Source organism: Castor canadensis, chromosome 10, assembly GCF_047511655.1.
Source record: "Castor canadensis chromosome 10, mCasCan1.hap1v2, whole genome shotgun sequence".
NCBI classification, from domain to species: Eukaryota; Metazoa; Chordata; class Mammalia; order Rodentia; family Castoridae; genus Castor; species Castor canadensis.
In genome coordinates, this window is record NC_133395.1 from 33,374,280 (window position 1) to 33,397,216 (window position 22,937).

The 22,937-nt window shown below is 38.6% G+C and overlaps 1 protein-coding gene across 12 annotated transcripts in view; it reads right to left on the minus strand.

Moving 5' to 3' along the window:
• Positions 1-11,699: 11,699 nt before the first annotated feature.
• The window catches only part of Lmo7 (LIM domain 7), a 185,880-nt gene continuing 174,642 nt past the window's right edge, over positions 11,700-22,937 (minus strand). For 10 of the 12 annotated variants that reach the window (XM_074043205.1, XM_074043207.1, XM_074043206.1 and 7 more), the window contains 6 exons: positions 22,415-22,467; positions 19,975-20,188; positions 16,703-16,999; positions 14,923-15,031; positions 13,731-13,833; positions 11,700-12,404 (listed from right to left, as the gene is read on the minus strand). In XM_074043205.1, coding sequence (XP_073899306.1) covers positions 12,382-12,404; positions 13,731-13,833; positions 14,923-15,031; positions 16,703-16,999; positions 19,975-20,188; positions 22,415-22,467 — 799 coding nt within the window. In that variant the 3' untranslated portion in view covers positions 11,700-12,381. The remainder of the gene's footprint in view (positions 12,405-13,730; positions 13,834-14,922; positions 15,032-16,702; positions 17,000-19,974; positions 20,189-22,414; positions 22,468-22,937) is intronic. The other 2 variants (XM_074043208.1, XM_074043213.1) reach the window with 1 other exon arrangement.

Consider the following 22,937-nt stretch of genomic DNA (forward strand, 5'->3'; position numbering starts at 1 on the left):
AAGCCTAACCAAAAAGTTCTACAACGGGAACAGAAAGCGGGCGGGAGAGCGGCGCGTCCGCCGGCGTCTGTGCTCACACTGCCACCTAGCGTTCCGAGTGCGTAAAGGAACCCGCGAAGGGAGCCGGGCACGAAGATGTAGGAAGGCCATTTTATGACGTGCTATCTACAATGATTTTCTACAATCGTGTCGATCCTGTGTAATCTCAAAAGCTGAGATAAAGGTTTTAGAAAACACCTAATTATTTCTTCCAAGAGTCAGGACACACTGTTTCTCTTTGGAGCCACTTGGAGGGTTTTCCCTGAATTCATCAGCTCCTGGTCACAAGCAGCTCAGGAGACAGGTGCTGCTAGTAATCTCCCCTCCTTTGATTTGGTTTTATGCACAAAAAACAGACAGAAAGGGAAGCTGAGTCCCCAGGTTAAACAGGAGGCAGCTAAGCCTTGCACAGGGCAAGTCTCAGGACTGTTTTCTCTGCATACCCTCCTGCCCTCATTCCGTGAGGTGCCACCACGACCTACAAAACAGCCACAAAATTTGAATGGGGCCCTCAAGGACTTGGGAAACAAATACAGCTCTTGGAAGAGAGAAACAACAAAGTGGAAGAGACTGTTTTCATTGATCTCCAATGGCATTTCACAAGGAGATCGGTGTATAAGAATTTAAGTCTGTGTACCAGGTGTAGTATAACAAAACAAACAGAAGAGTGTGCCCCACAGCTAACAGTCCAGTTCCCCAAAAGATATAGTGGTTTAATGCAATCCCTTCACACAGTCATAAAAATACCATACATTCAAAAGAGATGTAACTCCAGCATGGTGGTACACACATATAGTCAGTCCCAGTACTCTAATGTCTGAGGCTCAAGGATCTAGGCTTTCTGCCAGCCTGAGATACATAGTGAAACCCTATCCCAAAAAAGTAAATACAAATTTACTTTACAATGGAAAGTCCTCAAACAGGGAATAAGGGTTGGGCATGGTAGAACACCCTGTAATCCCAGCTACTCAGGAGGCAGAGATGGAGATGGGAGGATCACAATGAGAGGCTGCTGTTGCAAAAGCAGGACATGATCTGAAAAGCAAACTAAAACTTAAAAGGACTGGGGTATATAGCTCAAGTGGTCAGAGGAGGCCCCAAGCTCAAACCCCAGTACTGTAAAAAAAAAAAAAAAAACAGAATAAAATGATGTGCGGTACCTTGTCTGAGATGCCTTCATCAGCTTACCTCACTTTTTTGGCTTTCATTTGCCAAGACTGTAAACATTTTCCATCCACCATTTAAAAAAAAAATGCACCTCAGTGAAAAAAATAGAGCACATAGGCCACAATATGCATTTACAAACTCATCTTCCACAAACACTGCTATTCACATCATTAAAATATGCTAAAAATCAAAGGTTAAAAGAGAAATATAAAGAGCAGCATTTTTGTGTTGGCACAAAAACCATTCCCTCAAATTTTATCCTTAATATTCATATGAAAAGATAATTGAATTGTGTATTTTCATAAAATGTCATGGTTGTGGGTAAAAGATTGGGACCCTGGCTATGAGCTATATATAGTTCAAGCCTCCTTAGTGGGCACGGCTGTCACAAAGGGATGCAGACACCAGAGGAAGTGAGTCCATAGCTGGTTCACTTAGACATTGCCCAATGTCATGTACTCATTAAGTGCTTTTGTTTAAAAGAGCTGGCAAATTCCATCCCATACACTCATTCATCAACTCTCCCCTTTGAGTATATATCAATATATTTTTTCAAAATTTGCTAAAAATATATCATATGAAAATATTTTAAATATATTAATTTCCAATGAGAATTTTTATTTGAAACATTTAGTTTTGCAAAAAGGAAGTCATAACCAAAACTTTTAAAACACTATTTGTTTTTTATTCTCTTTATTGTTGTGCTGGGTGAAGGTATATTGTGGCATTTACACAGGTTCTTACAATGTATTAAATATAGCATACTTGAATTCACCCCCTCTACCGCTGTCCTTCATCCTCTCCCCTAATTCCTGGAGTACTTTCAAAAGGTATCGTTTTCACATTTACATACATGTATACACATTTTCTGTGCCATATTCACCCTCTTACCCCCTTTCCCTAACACCTCCTCTCTCCCCACTGCTGCCATCCCTCCCCCCAGGGCACGACCTGTTCTACCCTCCTGTTCTCTGATTTTGTAGATGAAAAAAGAGAAAAGATAAAATGAAACACATGACATTTTTGCTTGTTTGAGATAGCTACTCAGAGTTTCCTTGTGATATCTCCATGCATATATGTGTTATACCCATATATGTGTTTATCTCCTCTAATTTTCTTCATTCTACCTTAATCCCTTTCTTGTGGTAGTTTCAGTTGGTTTAAGATTTCTATATTCATTCTTGTTTTTTCCAGTTTTTTTTTATTGTTTTATTATTCATATAATCCTTGTATAGTGAGTATAACAACCATATTCAAGTTCTTAATCTCCCTACCCCTCCTGTGGGCAACCTCTTCTTAGTGTGACCAGTGTTTCATAATTTTGCAGCCTTTCCACATGTGAGAGAGAACATGTGATTTTGGGCCTTCTGAGTCTGGCTAACCACTTAAAATGTTCTCCAATTCCATCCATTTACCTGCAAATGACAAAATTTTATTCTTCTTTGTGGCTGAGTGAAATTCCATTGTGTATAAATACCACATTTTCTTAATCCATTCATCAGTAGTGGGGCATCTTGGCTGTTTCCATAGCTTGGCTATTGTGAATATGGGTGTGCAGATGCCTCTGTTGTAACCTGATTCCCATTCTTTTGGGTATATCCCTAGGAGTGGGATTGCTGGATCATATGGCAGATCTATGTTTAGTTTTTTAAGAAGCTTGCATACTATTTTCTATAGTGGTTGTTCTAGTTTACATTCCCACCATAAACACTAATTCTTGAAACAAGCTAGGCTTCTTTCAAGACGGAGTTACTTATTCATTTTTAAATAATTGTCTTTAACAAGATGATTAGGTCTGTATGTCTATAGGAATTTATGTGTCTGTATCTAAGAATATAGTCTACTTACCCAGGGAAAGGCCAACAGATTTGGAACATTTTTGCAAAAGAAAAAAATTTATAACATCTCTAACTGCCACCAAAAGTAACAATGAAAACAAAGCCTTCAAACATTTATGTAGCAAAAAATGTCTTTCATGGCAATTCCTTACCTTGTACAAAGTATTATCTATTCTAGGAGAGACCGTTTTTATAAAATTAACCACATTCAGAATTTCTGGCTTCAATTTTATTGATGCATAAACTTGCAATAAGTTCAAGAAAAATAGTATGACAATGACATTATGAGGCTCTGTGTAACTTTATTCTGGAAACTTCTTATTCCAAAACAGCTATTCTGTCAATAGGTAAGCTTGCGTAGTTTTATCATAAATTGTTTTTAATAAAAAAAAAGTAACTTACTGCTGACTATCTGGTCCTCTGGAATGTTTTTCTTCTGTGGTTCATAAAGTGCTTTTTTTGTATTCATCCCTGAAACATAATTTAGCAAATACCATAAACTCAGATATGAAGACAACTGTGCTGTGGAGCAAACCTCCCACACTGTATTGTTCTCACACTCGCTTCTTCTCTACTTCAGCAATATTTTCTGTGCCTCTTCCAGTAATATTTGCTGACAAAGGAACCTCCAGGTTATTTTCAGTATATTCTTTCAGCCATTTAAACCTCAACAGGAAATGCAAGGGTATTTGCCTCTCTTTCATCTACTACTTCTAACTATGACCCTTTTATTTACTATGTCCTATCATAATAGCACTAAATCTTCACTTTCAACATCAGTGCAAAAAGTAGGAGCTTTTCTTCATGTGCTACCTGCACAGTTTAAAGTTGTATCTGCAAGGTGATGGCATGAGTAAATTGCAAGACAACACAATGTGCTGAAAGCAGACAACCAAGGGAGGGCAGTGCTGCTAAGCCCTCCTTGGTGAGGAATTCCCACTCAGGCCTTGAGACACCCGGCATTCTCTACGCCACATGTGACAAATAGAACCATAATGACAGGAATATGTCAGTCAACCCTTCCATAAGACATTAGGAAATCTAAGCAGTTTTATTTTAAACATATGCTAAGTGTTCTAGTGTGTTCTTCCTATAAATACAACAGATCTTCTCGCACTTCACTTTGTATTCCACTACCTGAAGTTAGATACTGGCAAAATGGGTTATGTCCAGATCACTGAAACCATTGTCCCACTGGACTTAGGTCTACTGAGGCTGAGCACCATCTTGTTAGGTCTTTTAGAGGTAGGCACACGTTTAGAGGACAATGTGAAACATATTAGTATTTGTACTTGGACACATACTAATGCACTCCATTTAAAGAGACTCATGACAGAAGGATATTAATTCATGGTTTCAGCTGGTAAATATTAGTGATTATAGTATGCTAAAAATACCTTCCAAAGATGTTTTCATCCTAATCACTGAAATCTGTAAAAATGTTACTTTATAAGGGACTTGGCAGATGTGATTAAGGATCGGGAGTCGAGATGGTCTTTTGCTGACCCAAAGGAATCACACACTGTGATGAAAGAAGATGCAGGCAGAAACTGCTACTGGCTGGGCTGTGTGGCACACATCTTCTAGCCATGGACCAGATGGAAAGTGGACACCCCAGTGAAGCCTTTCATGAAGATTAACCAAATAGGAGACTGGACAGGATGCCAGGTGCTAAAGTGAACATCAGCACAGAAACCCATGAGAACAAAGGGCTCTGCACCTAGCATGGGACCCTGTCACTGCTGCTGTGTAAACACATTAGAAGAGAGGGAAAGAACCTGTAGCAAAGAAGTAGACAAAACTAAATTTGAATGTGCTCCCTTCAGAGCAAATGGGGCTCCAAATAGATGTTAAATTCAATCTCAGAAAAAATGCTAATTTTCATAGTGTGAAAATGGCACACATTCTATCATACTGCTAACAGCCCAGGCACATAGAAAGTACTCAACACACTCAGCTGAGGTGAGTTTTGAGGGAAAGAGGTCTGGCTTCTTTCTCCTGCGCACTTTCATCTGGTTGTTCCTTCATCTGTGAGCTACAGTTCTAAGACAAGGACTTAAACATTCACACTGAAGGCCTCCTGGGCATTCCAAACTCTACCGCATACCTGAACTTGGACAGACTCGCATGCAGCATTTTACAGGTAAGAGATCCAAGACAGCTCATCTGACTTGGAGGTAAGAAGGGCTTCAAGAGCATATATGACTCAAGGGCATGGACTGAAATTCCTCAGGCATCTTTGATGGTGTTTCCCTACTGCTGTATAACAGGATGAAGGGGCAAATGAGCTCCTTGGAGCTTTCTTTAGCTTGAAATGGCAAAAGGCAGATTAATCAGTACCTCACATGCAGGTCTGCAACATGGATTTCAGTACAGATCTAACATAGCACTTGATCTTTAAAAAAAATAGTAAATAGCACACAAAAATAGGTAAGTTAGAAGCATGAATGTCACTTAAAAAAAAAACATGCTGCATCATTTTCTTAATCCTAATAGGCCTCTCCTATGGCATTTTCATTAAATCCTATTTATTCTCCAATCTAATTCCAACAAGGAGTTATGATAATCTTTTGCAGAATTAGTGCTGTGAAAAACACTTAACTGTCTATAAAGTATTTGGGGCTTTCCTAAGAACAATGCAAGCTTCATGAGGGCAGGAGGTTGTCTTTTTATGGTTAGAATAATGCCATACAAGGTGCATCATAAATAGTGAATAAATGAAAAGTCTGATCCAGGGAGGTACGGCTGGTGAGTAGATGTGTGAGAGATCATGACTCACTGATGTGATGGCACCCAGAGAAAAGTGAAAGAATAACTGAGACCTGGAAACTGGGCAGTTTAGAAACTCATCTTTGTTGAGAGAAGAGACGAGCTGTTTTGAACAGAACATACTATAGGGTTGATGGAAGTAGAAATGTCCACAGTTAGCTTGAAATGAGGATTGGATTTAAATTGGAGAAGGATGTGTTTCTCCAAGGATGTGCTTTATTTGCAAGTTCCAGTTGATATGAATATAATAAATTCCTCACCTGACAGGAAGAAGATTGATTCATCCAGCAATGAATCAATCAATCATGTTATCAAAAAAGCTTATTCTTCATCTCAGGCTAATTGGCCATTCAGTCTTAGGCCTGACCCTAAGACTATGGCTATTATGGTTGCAAGATGGCCTACAGGCTTCACACTTCCTTGTTCTTATACACTGGGAAGGAGATTTCTCTCTTCTTACTCTCCACTGTGTAGGTGAACTTCACAGAAGCTGGCACCAAAATCCGTCACTTTTCAACAGTCAAATTTGAATTATTTGCCTGTTTTAAGCCAAGGGTAAGCCCCCTCACCAATTTACAAAGTCAACTTGCAATTATACTATTGCTAATCCATGAGGTTATGATGCAATGAATTTTGGTCAGTCAACTACAATGTTTGGTTAGATTTTATGAATTCTCTCAAAATATTTGCTAGGTAGTTGCATGATGCAAGACGTGTCCTGTTTTCAGTGAATTTCTTAAGAATCAATTGAGAACAGGAAAGGGAATGAGGTTATTTCCTTCAATTGTACTAACAAGGATAATATGTGGGGTGGTTATTTGATTGAAATTTTATGTGTTACAGCAAATATAAGAGATCAGCGTATGGTAATGAAGTAAAAATGAGGAACCTGAAAGGAATAAAATAGTCTCAGTGACTAAATCCTCTCTGAGCAGATGACACTGGGCAAGAAATCTGAAATGAGAATAAGCCAGGCAGACCCCTCTCTGGAAAGTACTTCCGGAAATCATGTCATTCCACAGCAGGGAAATGTTTCTCAAACTATTTTTAATTAATGTATGATAATTATACATATTTGTGGGGTGCAGTGTGATAACTTTACACATGTATAAAAATTTGTAATGACTAGAGAATTAACACTTCCATCTCCTGAAACATTTATCATTTCTTTGTGTTGGCAAGCTTCAAATTCCACTCTTTTAGCTTGATATAAGCTGTATGTTATTGTAAACTATATTACCCACTTCCCAGACAAGTTATCACACAGAGCATAGTTAAATCATCTGCTCACTGCTCTGCAAAACAGGCCAAACTGAGCAAGGTGTTGGTGGGAATACAAAGTAGGGTGAAACCACTAGGATATGAACTCAACTCAGAACTGGCATTTTGCACTCTTCAAATGCTTGACCTGTTTAGACCATATCTGTGCTTAAAATTGTGTTCAAATATCGACTCTTCTGTGAAGTTGTTTCTCCTCCTTGAGTGTAAATGACTCCTGGATTCTCACACACTGGATTTCTCTAGTAGTCAAAGGCTCCTTTACAATGCTCTACAATACTTTGGGTATGTGCCTCTCCCCTTCATCTGAATTTCAGTTTTGCCTTGTATTTATCATTCATATTCCCAGAATCCATGTTTTATGAAAGAGAATCTGGAAGTTGTTTTCCTGCCACTATGCACAAATCAGTTTTTAATGTTATTTTTACTTGTATGAAATGAACACTCCCTTTAATATCTCTTCCAGATTGCTAAATAAAACAAGTAAAATCCCAACCCTGATAAACCTTCTAAGACACATTTCTCAACTCTAACAGTCGAGAAGTAATTATTATCTTATGTCTATGCTCTGAAATTCGGTTAGTTTTCACCTTTTGGAGGGGTACTTTTCACATTGATATATAACATCTCAACAAAATACTAAGATTTCCTAAGCAGAACAGTCTTAATTTTCATACTACTTTTCTTCCTGAATTGAGCACTGAAGAAGGATCATGCCTTAACATATACAAAAGGTAAAATCATCCTCGACCCCTCTTTATATTCATATCAACCCCAAAACAGAAGCATTCACTTTCTTAGAAATACTGGGACAAGAACTTATCCCCTCTAACTTTTCTCACTTACTGTTCCCCAAGGAGAGAAGAATGGTAACTGCTACCCTCTTTGAGACTGAGTATTAGATGCTGCCGTTCGCACATGGCTCGCCCTGGATTCTTCTTTGGCCTTGTCTTTTGGAGCTTCATGTTCACAGGCTTAGCTCACATAGAGGATAAAGAGCTCTTCTCTCTGCAGCTCAGTTGCCCAGCAGAAAGGAAGGTACTACTTTTTATCCTTCCCTCCAGTGAAGGCTCCTGATTGGCTCAGCACTCTGAAGAGGGGCAAAACTTACTGCTTACACACAAGAACACACAGAAGTCATTCTTAAGTGGGTAAACTGAAGGAATGATCAACCAGGGAATATAGCCATACTTATTGCCTCTGAGTCAAGGATAAAAAGGAGGTTTTAGGCATATGTATGAATTCTAAAACAGAAGTTCCTTACTAGGGCATCTGGACAGAAGTTTCTGACTCAGTCTCTCCCTACTTCCCAAAAAACATACATGAAGACATTGAAAATTATGACAATTCTTAGCACTAAGATTTGAAACTGGCAATTCAAAGCTAGAATCTTGGGGAGGGATGGAGGGGACTCCTATCAGCCACTGCAAAACTGAAATGTGAAATACCATTTAAAGGCCAAAGCATGGCCAGGAGCAGTGGCTCATACCTTTAATTCCAGCTACTTCCAGCCTGAACAAAAAGTTAGCAAGACTCCCATCAATCAATCTCAAGCAATAAGCCAGGCATGGTGCCTGGGAGGCCATAGGAAGATTGCAGTCCTGAGGCCAAACCCAGGCAAAAACACAAGACTCTACCTAGAAACAAAAGCAGTAAAGGACTGGGACCATGGCTCAAGTGGTAAAGTACCTGCCTAGCAAGCACAAAGTCCTGAGTTCAAACCCCAGTACTGAAATAAATAAATGCCAAAGCTTATTTGTAGCTTGAAATCCAACAGATTGGCCATGGCTTGCCTCTTGGCTAAGAGACCCAAACAGAACACACAGCAGAGTGGATGCCAATCGGTCAGTTGCTCTGCCACTTGAGGCAGCCAGGGTACTCCAAACCACAATACCCTTGTGTTCACAACATTCTGAGACTTTCAACACCACCCCCCCCAAAAAAAAAAACACTACAGAGGTAGGAAGGACCACATGTAGGCTGACGTGGCACACAGCACACTGGAAATACAGTTCCTGTAGCTAATGTATTATGGGGACAGATACAGAAAGTGGCCTGGAGATGACTTTCTGTGTTCTCCTTCAGTTTACGTGGCTGGAAACACCAAAGAGTCATCTTGTTAAGGGTGGAAGACCCTGGAAACTGGACGAAAGACTGCATATGAAGGGCCTCCAAAGAATCAGAGAATGGCCATTCTCCCCAACACCAATACATATGTGACTGGGAAAGATACATTACAAATTGATCCCAATTGTTGATACTCAGTCCTCATTTGTCTGGGAGGCATCTGTTACAACAGGTTTCTCTGACCTTGAAATATGGTCTAGACTCGGTTTCCATAGCCCCAGTCTTGGTTCTTCTCCTGTCTTAGTGGACACTTTTATGCATTCCTGATTTCTAATGTTGAAGGACTTCAGGACTCTCATCATCTCTCTAGTTACAACCAGAATCCAGGTGATATCCTCCTGATATATTCCCAGCTTAGACTTCACCCTTGCACTCTAGGTCTGCGTAGCCAGCTGACTTCTCAGCACTGCTACATGGAGATCTGATAGGCCTCACCACATTTAGCAATTCACCATCTTCTCTCCCTCCTCACCAGTTCAAATGCACTCTGCGCACAAACATCTTCATTGCAGAAAATGGCAATTCCATTCTTCTGGCTCTTCAAGCCAACAATTCAGAATTATTTTTGATTCTTTCTCCTATGTCATATCCAATCCATCATCAAATACAGTAAGTTTTACTTTTTCCCCATTCAAAAATTACTAGCACAAATTGTTCAAAGAAATCTCATTGTAATATTTCCATACATGCATATAACATACTTCGATCAAATTCAATCTGCCTCTATTACTCTTTTCTTAAACCCCTCTTTCACCACCCTTTCAGTTTTCAGTGAGTTCGATTATGCTATCTTCATACATACCTATAATGTAACTTTCATCATATTCATCCCCCATTGCCCACTCCTTTCCTCTTACCCCTTTCCTACTGGTCCCCCCCACCCAAACAGACCCCCTTTTATAATCATGTCATGTGTATTCTTTATATCTAGATTCTGCATGAGTGAAAACATATGATAGTTGTCTTTCTGAGCTTGGCTTATCTCACTTGACATGATGGTCTCTGGCTCCATCCATTTTTCTGCAAGTAAGATAAATTCATTCTTTATGGCTGAATAATGCTCCATTTTATAAATGTACCAATTTTCTTTACTCAATCATGGGTTGTTGGGCAGCTTTACTTTCAAGATATCTATAATCTACTCTTCACCTCAATACACAGACTCTGATTTGTTTATACATTTATTCAACCACTGTATATTGAGACTACAATGTGACAAGTCAGAGAAGGAAGCAACAGAAAAGCTTCATGAATGTATAGAGATGGACAAGCCCAGATGCTGTTTGTGAGGTCTAAGTGGTAGCACCTTTCTAGAAACCATGTTGGCAGTATGCATCATTAATGTAATGTAAAATATCTTAGTCAATAATTCCATGTATATGAAAATAACAGATCAGAGTCCACACAATTTATATTAGAAATATAAATTAGAAATTTATATATACAAAAATTTTAAATATCAGAAACAACTGGAATGTACACAATTGTGAAATTCTCAACTAAATATAAGTAGAATCAAACAACGGAGCACTACGCAACCATTAAAAAAAATGTAAAGGGCCAGATATGGTGACACACACCTATATTCCCAGCTACTGGGAAGCGTATATAGGAGGATCACAGTCTGAGGCCAGCTCTAGTCAAAAGTATGAGACCCTATTCAAAAATAACTGGAGGTCTAGAGGTACAGCTCAGTGGTGGAGTGCTTATATAGCATCCAGGAGGGGGAAGGGAGGGAGAAAACTAGAAATGACTTAAAGAATGTGGGAAAATTCATAATCTAGTGTTAACTAAGAATGCAGAGTAAAGATTTATTTGCACAGCTCTAATCTTCAGAGTTTGGGACTGATAGTTATGGGGCATTTGGCAAATTTAATCGATAAATACATATTACTTTAATAATTGGAAATGAAGAGTAGGTGCTGAACAAAACCTAAACCTGGAACTACATTTTAAATTTTTACCTACACTAACACTTCTTAACTACACATGTTGCATTTCCTAGACTTTTCCATCTGTTTCCATTTTTTATGAAGGATTCAAACAACTTTGTATTTTTGCTCTAAACACGCTAAGGTTGTGTATTCCCTCATTTCCATTCCAGATTTCTAAAATAGTACCTTTTTTGCTCTACATATTTTCTAAACTCACTAGGGTAACAAAATAAAAGTAAATATTTTTATTCAAACAACCCAACAGTTCAGTCACATTACCTCTTATATTAAAATGTATTAGATTCAAAAACAAAAAACAGAGTTCCTCATCAAATTTTTCAGCCAACCCATCAAGACTTGGCCACAATAGTTTCACTGGTAGACACAGATCAAAATTTATCAAATGCAATACTTTAAATAGGTGCAAATTATTACATGTCAATTATACCTTAGCAGAGCTGCTAAGCCAAGCACAGTAATAAGACCACATACCAAAATATGACCAAAAGGTGTGAAAAAAGACAAACACATGCACAGAAAACCACTCTTTAAATGATTCAGCAAGTTTATTTACAAATGCAGTTGAACAGAAAGACTCACTAGTTTCTGAAGAAACTTCTGGTATACAAACCACGGTTACTATTCATTATTGAAAATAAGGAACTTTCTACTGGGATTTGCTTAGCAACAGTTCTGCTGAAGAAAACAGAGTTCTCATCAAGCAAATAAAATGTTACATAAGCTAAATTATCTTTCAATCATATTATATAGGTGAAAAGAAGAATACAAAAAAGCAAAGTTGGGGTGGATTTAAATGAAATTTTCATATAGTTCCATGTTAACTTAGTACACATTACAATAAACAAAGCAAATGCTATTACATATTTATATTAACTATTTCAAATAATGTTTAAGAACCTTTTATAAAAACAATAAAATACCCTCTTCAAAACACCACCCAATAGTCAAACTAGATCACAATCAGCCTCAAAAATATTCTTTAAGTTCTGTTCTTTTACCCCCACATGTAATTACCTTCTTATAAATAAACAACAAAATTTAGGTTCTACCAAGACTACAGTGTTCCTATGTAATCTAATGAGGCCAGGAAAAGTTTTTTCAAAAAAGGAGAGAGCAAAAAAAGACACAGAAGACATATTTATAGATCTACATCAGCAGCAACCACCTCTTCTTCTATCTGCAACAGTGCTTTCGAGTTGAGGCTTACATCACATGGCAGTTGGCCGTCCAGCTGATCAGGCAAGGAGAGAAGAGAAAAAAGTGCTTAGATTCAGAAACTTGTCAATACTGTCACATGGGATACATAGCAGTCATCACTCAGAGTGGCCCAGTGAGATAGAGAAGTCGTCTGTCACTCAATGTTAGGATAAAGTGAGGCAAATCTCAGCCTCTGGGCTCTGGAATTCTTTATTTGTACAACTTGAATGAAAATTCACTGCTGATACAGAAAGGAATTGCACTCAACTCTCTATTACTTGCATTGAAGGAGGGAAAAGGCATGGGCAGTGTTACAGTGATTCCAAAAGTCAAATATATTTGGCTTTGGAATAAAGAGAAAAATACACACACGTACACACGCTCCCCCCAGGACATGCCCAGCCTTGACGTTCTCCAACCTCAGCATCAGAGTCCAGGGAAGGACTGGACAGCTGGGGAAAGATGGCTCAGAAGCCACTGACAGATAAAAGAGAGTTGGTGAGGTTTAACCCATTTCCAAAGCACTCTTCATATAATGATTCATACAAATACCTCAGAGTTCAAAAGCAAATGGCTTTGCTGATACCACTTGAAATACCCTTTCACGATAAGGAAGAAACATGTTACCAGCATCACGGTTCAAAATATATACAGCAGTAACTATTGTCTTGCTGTAGCTATACATGACAGACAACCTAATTGCACTACCCTACATTTTTTAACACAAAAACATATGCTTAGACACAAAACAGCATTTACATTTTTGACAACTCAATTTTGCTAGAAATGACACTGAAATATCATATAATCAGAATTTGGGCTCTTTTTAAAAAAAATTATATGTATTGATATATGATTATATATTAACATTAAGCATAAACTGACATTCTTTACTACTTTAAATGATTTTTCAGAGTTGGTCAGTCTAAATCACATAAACAAACCTCATTGCTAGATGACAGAAATAAGCTGACAATGAGAGAGGAATCCTTAATCAAGAAGCAGATTATAGCCTACACAGAAGAGTCGTTTCAACAGTCTGTTTTGGTTTGATTGCATTAAGTCCTTATAGGTTTCTCTAGACCCTTCACAAACAACACAAGGCACCATCCCAACTTTCATTAACATATCATCTCTCTCTCTAGTTCCTCAGCCCCACAACCCTCCTGTAAGTGGCTGCAACCCTAAGCAGTGACCAGTTCATTACATACCCTCTTTGAAGGGGACACACTAAAGATCCCTAAAATCCAGAATCCTATGGTAGGGAACTTGGGGGGGAGGCTGCAGGCTCAGGGAAAAGCATGGGGACCCGTGTTCTCTTCAAAAGACAAGAAATTTTCTCTCTGATTTGCTCTCTTACATTTGAATCTGAGATAGCAGTCATTGCAGTACAGTTGGTGGTTTCTGATTCTGACTTCGGCTCCTGAGGAAGAGCCTCCGAGGTCACACCCACAGGCCACACACTGGGAGACAGAAAAGAATACCACAATTAGTTTAAGCAAGCCTGGGGCACTCTCAGAAAGTAAAAAAACAAAAAAGCAGAATGCAGCTTCTCAGCTCTTGGATACATTTCAACAAAGGAAAACAAAAAGCCAAGAGATGATTAGTAGATTAAAATCAAGCCCTGCAGATAGAGACATTAAAGAATTCATAAAGCCAATTTTAAAAGCCAAGATGATCATTCTAAATATACTGGGGAAAAAAATAATTTGCTGATTGGCTTAAAGAAATTTAGTCTTTACCACCCCAGAGGAGTGGAGGTAAGTCACCACATGAAAGAACTAGCCGGGGTGAATGAAGTCTGGGTTTCTGGCACTCTGGTCTGGGGTGGGCCACTCCCAGAGATCCCATGGCACTGGGTTGGCAAGTGTTCCATGTGCAAGGCTCGGGATTTCAGTTCCATGTGCTCAAACACTATTTTGACTCGTTCTGCTCTGCCTAGAAACAGCCCAAGCCAGCACTGTACAGGCTTAAACAAGATATGGTCTGTGAAACTCCAGGATCAACAACTAGGAACCTTCTGGCCCAATCCAAGTTCAAAAATCAAAAAGATGTGCCTCCCAAGACAGATACTGCACAAGCAGTTATGGCCCAAGTTCTTTCTTAGGGACACAAACCCATCAGGTATAACTAGGCTGTGCAGTTGTGAAAATATTTACAGATGTTTCCTTCACAGACTCTGGTAAGAGCTATGCTTTAGACACTGTGGTAACTGCATGTCCCGATGCTGTTAATAACATTGGCAAATTATATTTCAAGTATGCCTGTGACAGCATGCCAGAGAAAGCATTTATGCACTGTAAATTTCATTTATAGAACTCTAACAAATTAGAGATAGGACTTGCATGGCACTTCCAGACTTACTTTTTATAGCAAGGCTTAAGATTTGAGAACTAAGTAGTTGCAAGCAATTTGTGATTCCAATGCAGCACAGACTGACACGTACAGCAACCTAGCTTGTTAGTGGCACATCCACACCCAGCGGCTCAAAGAAGCCATGCGTTCTCCAAGCAAAGCTTTGCAGGCCTTCAGACTGCTTGTCTCCATCTCACCTTAAAACAATGTAAATGATAACAAAGCCCCAGGGACTCGATGATCATGGCAGCTCCTTTGCCCAGAATGTTATTACAGTAGGAGCATACACGCTTCCCACTCACTGACCTAGATGTGGAACAAGAACGAAGGGAGGCTTTCACCTGTGCAGCACAAGGTTCGTATTTAAAATCATACTCTGGAATTAACGACAATAATGATAATTTAAGGAAGGCTCTTATATCTATTTCACCAGACAACTAAAACATGCCCTGAATTTACCGTGCCCCTAAACAATCTCCATGGCAGCTCTTGGTCCTTTGGCAACTATTTACCTAGATGAACAATTTCGGTCTAATTGGTCTATTTGGCACGTCACGATGCTATCGCCCTTAGATTGCATTCACACCCTGCAGTACCTCCTTCTCCCCTGTCCGTTACATCTTCTTGTCCATTAAACTCACCATAGCACAAAATTCCAATCACGGCACTTCACTCCACATCAGGCAATGAGCAGTCCTGGTTCCCCTGGAGGGGCACCGAAGTCCTCTATGACCTGCCAGCTCAGGTTTACTTTTAATCCTCCTTCTTAGTCACTCAATTTTCTTTTTTTTTTTTTTTTTTTCCTTCTATTTTCATTTTTGCTTTTAGGGGCATGGGCACTGATTTGAACTCAGGGCCTTGAACCATGCTCACAGAACTTTTGTGTTTTAGTTTGTTTCAGGTAGGGTCTTCACACTTTTGCCCAAGATCAATTCAGACCATAATCCTCCTATTTCCACCTCCCAAGTAGTTGGGATTACAGGCCTGTGCCACCATTCCCAGCTTAGTCAGTTTTCTAGTTAGAAGTATGAGTGCTTTCCTGACTGTGCCTCTACAGGGTATGAAACGGACATTGCCAGAGAGCTGCCATTTAGTTAGGGAAGGAGGTTTCTGCTTTACTTTTGAATACAGGGCTTGCTTGTCCCAATGCTAAGGTGACAGCTACTTCTTCCTTACCTTCTCATTTCCCCAGCATTAGCACAGCATCACAGTGGCACTGGGCAGTGCATGACTGTTGAGTGTCAGATGTTAAGAGCGCCATGTCCTAGATCAAGACCTTCTCAGGGCAGGGAATACTCTCTCTGCCCTCCATTCGCCTAGCATGGGGCTCCCAGTAAGCAAATGGTCCTCTCTCCTCTACACAATTTCATCTTCCCCAACAAATTCAGGGATTTGTGTGCTTGCAAAGCAGGCACTCTACCACTTGAGCCACACCTCTAGTCCATCTCACTCTGGTTATTTTGGAGATGTGGTCTTGTGTATTGGTTGGGACTGGCATCAAATCATGGTCCTCCTGATCTCAGTCTCCCAAGCAGCCAGGATTACAGTCATGAGCCACCAGCACCGGGATACCCCCTTTCTCATTATTCAGACTCTCTAATACACATTTTTTAGATCTTGGTACATGTAACATTATTTTGGATTAATATAAAATGTTTTCTTTTCTAAGCCTCTTGTTTAAAAGCTAAAAATCCTAATATCAATGTATTTTTACTTTTAAATAATTCATTTGTGTTGAAAAGTAGAAATTTCCCCTAAAATACCCTTGGGAGCACCAAACATCTATGGACACTATTAGGGTAGCATGAAAACAGAGAAAGGCTTCCCAACTGATTTGATAAAAGAGCCCTGAATCTGGCATATTCAAAAGGGCTGTTTTTCTTTTCACTGGGAAGTTCAAACAAGATTTGGGGAAAGTTTCAATGAAAAGGTACCCCTGCAATGAAGAGAAGAAAAAGAGAAAATACAGGGTCTCACCTGTTGCGTTGCTGAGAGCCCGACTGTGAAGTGGAAGGGGAATGGCTGTGCAGGGTGGGAGACCTGGAGGAGGCTGTGCCTGTCGTGCTGGTCTTCCCAGGGCCAGCTGAAGGAAGGGGCACGCTGGAGGCTGGGTTCCGCATGTAGGAGCGGTTTGATGTGGACACCAGCTGAGGGGGTGGGCGACTGAAGTCTTGAACAGAGGAAGAAGTGTAGACTCCTGCAGGCTGATTGTGCCATGGGGACTGCCTCCAAGAGCCAGATCGTGGGGAGTCCAGGTTATCTAGAGACTCTCCTCTGAAACACAAAGAGAGTCATCAAAACAACCAGCATAAGCTATTCAACTAGAAATCGACCCAACGTATCAGTACAGTCATTACAAGATCCACTTTACATATTACAGTATTACTTGAAGCCCAGTTATATATAAAATTACCTTTAACAAGTAAATTGCTTTTCATGAAAAGTATCATGAGATGTCAGGTTTCAACCAACCTTAATTTTTATTTGCTTATTGCTTAGACAAAATAAGTACCAACCAAAGTGAAAAGAAAGAAAAATAGTTTAAAATAACAGCTAATACAAGAAGACATTCATCCCTTAAATCTTTAACAGGTTAGACATATAAATCTTAAAGCTTTCCAAAATTCAATAAAGTACTAAGCTATATTCAATAAGTACTAAGCTATATATTTCCACAGAAGTGTTACCCCTAATCATCACAACACTATACATGATGCGTTAAATCTCATAGAAATTAATTTGTCCATAGTAAAAGCCAGTGAGTGGTGGCCCTGGTCATCAAACCAGTCACCCTGACTCCATACTAACCCAGGCTGTGCCCTCTACAAACCCTCATTCACTCACCACCCAAAGCCTTAAATCTCAACAACTCTTTAATGGTCACCTTATAAGAAGTATTCATTAGGGAATTCCCTTAAATTGATTTATCTCAACACTGATCTAAATACAACTTTTGGAAAAAAAAAAAAAGTTGAATACTAGAATTAATACTGATCTATAACCCTAACTCCAAATTATAAGGGCATTTCCTACCCTGTCAATTTTGTTATGGCTTTTAAAAGTTCTTTTCCGTCAAGATTATTGTTTCACTTTAACACCAGAACTAATATGTTGTCTATAACATATCACCATACTGATATGTTAGAAGAACGTGTAAAGGAGGGAAGGCACTCCTCCTTCACTTACCACACCTGCCCTAATCCCCCGAGGTAACCACCGTTAACTATGGGTCCTTCCAGAACTTTCTCATATGAACAAGCAATTAATCACATACATATACAAATTTATACAAGTATATATGTGTTTATATACATATGCAATGTGTATTTAGCACTCTTAAACAAATAGGAATGCCACAGTCTTTATTATTCTATAACAGTCTTCAATAACTTGTTTACCACCTAATATATATTATCTTAGAACTACCATGCCTGTTTATGTGACAGATGGCTTTTTAATGACTCCCCAATGAACTATGCCTTCTGCTATGTGCTCCCTTATCAGTCACCTCTGACTCTGGGCTTGATCATGTAGCTAATTTGCCCAATGGGGCATCAGCAAACATCATGTGTATGGGGTGTGATAAGCACTTCCATATCAGGGACTGTGTTTCTACAAGACTGCCTCTTTGAATGCAAAAGCCATAGCATGAGGTAGCCCCAGCATTTACTTGGAAAGGTCCATATGGAGAACAGAGGTCCCTACTCAACAGCTCTGGCCGAGTTCCTGGTGTAGCCTCTACAGGGGGACCAGCAAAGTACAGCCCATTGCCAAGACATGCAGAACTCATGAGCTAAAAATACTTTTCACATTGTCAAAGAGTCATTTAAAGCAAAACAAGAATATGGACAGAGATCTGTGCAGGCTGCAAGACCATTATAACTATCCGGTCCTTTAAACAAAAAATCTTGACACCTCCAGGTGGCTCAAGTGCCTAAACCAACATGCAAAGAACTGCCTAAGCAACCCTCAGAACTGAGAGAACAAACTGTTATTTTAACACACTATATTTTTAAAGTGTGTGGGGGAGAACACACAATTTATTAAAGGCCTAAGCACGGGAGTGTCAGAATCCTTAACACCCTAAGTTTTGAGGTGGTATTCTGTGCAGCAATATGTCTTTCATTTTTTAATAGTTACCAGTATTCTTACTTCTGCACCACTATTTCTTGAACTAAGTGACTCTTAATAGTAGACATTGAGATCAATTTATTTTTGGCCATTGCCAGTAATGTTTAAGTGTACCTCCTTGGCTATATCTTTGTATACTTACCTAAATATATCCAGAAGATAAAAGTTCTAGAAACTAAAATTGCTCATGGGGTACAGCTATATAAACTTTTGCTTAATATACAAATGGTAAACTGTTCTGGGAAATAAGAATTCCTATTTTCTTACACAATTGTCAATTGAAGGTTTAATCAATCTTTCAACAATGTACAAATCCTATAAGCAAAAGAATGTATCTTTGTTATTTAGGGATTAGTGTTAATTTTTATACATTTATTGACTATTTTCTTTTTCCTATGAACTATCTGTTCATATTGCTTGTCTATTTTTTAACAAAATTTCTAGGGTTCATTAACTGATTTTTAAAGAGGTGTTTGTATGTTCAGATAATTAGTTCTTTGTAAGGTGCTACAAATAAACTTTCCTAGCTTGTCAGGTAACAACATACTATATCAGAACAGTAGCCTTGTTTATAAGATACATCTTTTAAAATGTTCTTCCACTCACTCTAATTTATATCTACACATCTACCTTCTTAAAGTTATTAATATTAGATTTTCACACTTTGTAAAATTGTAAATCCAATTATGATTACAATCTAGTTATTAATCTCATTATAAACAAGAACTTTTTTTAGTTTAGTAACCAAGAAAGCTCTAAATGCAAATTTAATTATCTGAATTCCACTTCAGAATTCTATATTCAGATTTGTAACATATTAACCATTTGATCCTGTCCAGCTGTCTTCTCCACTTGAACCATGGTTTCCTCATAGAGATAAACAGAATTACTATGGCCATCTCAAATAGGCATATCTCCAGAATAAATGAGATGACATGGACACAGCAACTGGCTTGTCTGACACACAGTAATACTCAGTGACTTTTTCCTGCTTCCCTCTTTCACCAATGCTTAAGTAGAAGAAATTATGATATCTCTTCTGTTCCAATCACCAGCATGTCTAGAAATGAGCTATTTGCCTCACAGTAAAGAGGAAGTAATTCCTAACTGTCTCGCACCTTCTCATAATCCCAGGCAGACAAATGGGCTCTTTATTTATACTGGAACTGCGCTGCCGGATCCAGCTGTTGTCATTGTGAAGGGATGTTCTCTTCTTCATTTCCTGAAGGATTTGCTGTCTCTCCAGCTCTGCTCCTGAGGGGACCTGATCCTTCTTGATGCTCCTCTGTGAAAAGTTAGTGCTCCCAATTCGGTCTAAATATTTGCTGCTTCCTAAATTAAAAATACATTAAAAACTTAAGAATTAGTACAGAAGAAAAGACAGTGCAGCTTCAAATGTGACATTGTGCACCTGTACCCACATTAGCGATTTCTAGTGAGGTATCTGTGTGAGAACAGAGAGTAAGTAACTGCCTGCTGTTCCTGGAAGTTCCAGTTCACTCAGCAGGCACATCACAGAACGCACTCAAGAAGACCAGGAAAGCTGCCTACAAGAGCAAAGAATCAGTATGGATTCCAGCAACATTCAGTTACAAAATGCTCATCTAGAAATAGTGTTTTCTTCCACTCTTGTCTTACTTTCTAAATTAAATCAATCAAGCACATACTCGTTGTGACAACTCTGCAAGGAAACAGCTTTTTAAAAAAAATCTTATACTCCCCATGGGGAGAGAACACAAATGCATGTGTGCCTGGCATAAATGGCCCAAGTATTCACGGCACAGACTAAGTCAAGGTGAAATTGTAGGAATTATAGAACGTTCAATCACTGAAATGCCTGTTGTGGACAGGAAAAAGTCAAGTAAGTCCAATGATGATCCATGGATGTTATCATATTTGTTTCTGTGCTAAGAAACTTATAGGACTATAATTTGGATATTGAATTTATTAATGATCATTAAGTCAGGTTTTATCCTGAGGGCTGTGTCTCTTGGATTTGCTGATTAATTTCTGATTTGGGTAAAACATGCACAACCTTCAAGTATCATCCTTGCTTTAATTTGTATGAGGAAATTTTGTCTAAGAATTTTCTTTCTCTAGATTCACTGTTCTTATCATTCTTTCAAACTCACAGTTTGTCCATTCCTTAGCCCCATCTTCCAGTAAGCAACGAGCAGGGCCACCCAAAGTTTTCTTATTCACACAAGTTTAACACATCTTATCAATTTGATCAGGTTTTAAATAAAATATTTCCTATATTAATACAGTGTCATTAGCATAACCAAGTTATTCTACCAAATACTTAATAACTTCTACTCCTTGCTCTTCAGGAGCATGTAGTTAGTAAGGAGAGAAAACACATACTAAAAAATAATGAGATTGATCACAAACCAACATTGTTCCAGACAGTCACAGTTGCTGGACTAACAGTTACTGTGCTTTACTCAGAACAGAATATAATCATTATAGGTTAAAAGTATTTCATGAAAGACAGAAGTACTTAAAGTATAATTTTAATGGTGACTAGTATCAAGTTCAGGGGAGAAGAAATAGGAAATACAGATAGAGAAAGGTTTAAAGACAAGAGGAAGCCCATCAGTAAGTATCTGGTAAGTAGGAAACTCAGAGAAGGAACAATTAATTGCATTAAGGATTTCACTAGCTTCCTGAAAAGCAGTAAAAAATGCTGAAACGTTAACTAGGCCAAGATAATGGCAGATCCCCCACGCTCAAGGCAAGGACCCATGAGGGGAGTTGTGAATCCTAATGGAACTATGACATCTGGGAGCTTTAACCCTAGGTTACAAGCCAGCTGCCACTCAACCGTTCTGGCCAACAGATACATCGTTGTGCTCACAGAGGGTTTAAATCTTTAAAAAATTCCTTCTCAGCAATTTAATAACACATGGAAATAGATTTAAAAAAAAAAAAAAACTTCTGTATTACAACGGAAATAGTTGGCAATCAGAGGTGTGTTTTCTTCTACATGTCTGTGATGGGCAAAAGCTGGGAAAGACTGTCTATCTCAATCCCTTTCTGGACCATTATTCATTTTTTTTTAACTGACGCTGTTTGAGTGATGCCTATTGCTCAGGGATTTTTCTTAGTTACATAATTTTAGTTACATGAATTCATCAGAAACATATTTTATACTAAAAATATCAGGTCAAATTATTTTCATGAAGTTAGTGAAATCATCACTTCCAAGTTTGATATTTTGACATTTAAATATACAACTTCAAATGTGTATATAATTTTTAAGTCTTCTGTTTTACTGCAAAAATATTTTCTGACCCACTTCTTCAGCTGCAAGATGAATCCTTCTGCAAAATTCCCACATACTGCATTAGCTACGGAACCATTTTAACCTACTGGTACTCTTTCCATCATAAATGAAGGCAAAATAAACATGATAGTTGTTTTATTACAGATACTAAAAACAGTAAGCATTTTATCTTAATGAACCTAAATGTCTTGCCCTTAAAATACTGATCATAGCTACTGTGATAGCACAAATAAACAACTGTGCTGAGGGGTTTGAAAAAAAGTCACATTTACCATTTTTATTTGTGGGGTAGCCATCTAGTTCAGTAGTAGATCTGGATTTATTCCTAAAACACAGAACAAAATATATTAAATATGTCTCATTAAAAACATCTCTTTCATATTTATGAAGTAAAAAGACCAAAAAAGATGGCCTTTTAAAGCAGATTTATCTAAGTCTGCTGAAAGCTATATTTTTAAATGAAGAAACTTTACATATTGTGCAAACTAGCAGAACACAGAAGAATGAAATGCTAGCAATAAACATGAACATGGGACACTACTTCTCCAACTTGCACAACAATTAAGGCTTCCATTGTTGACCAGTTTGGACAATGCTCACTCTACTCCAGATCTTAATCTCAGCAGGTTTACAAAGCATCAGCCCCCCCTATCACGCAAAGTCAGACTGTCCTGCCTGTCCACACTGCACAGCACCATGCTGTCCACTTTGGGCCATTATGACACCACTGGTCACTCTAGAATAGCAACTGAGCAAACTCCACTCATCACTCTAGAATAGCAATTGAGCAAACAC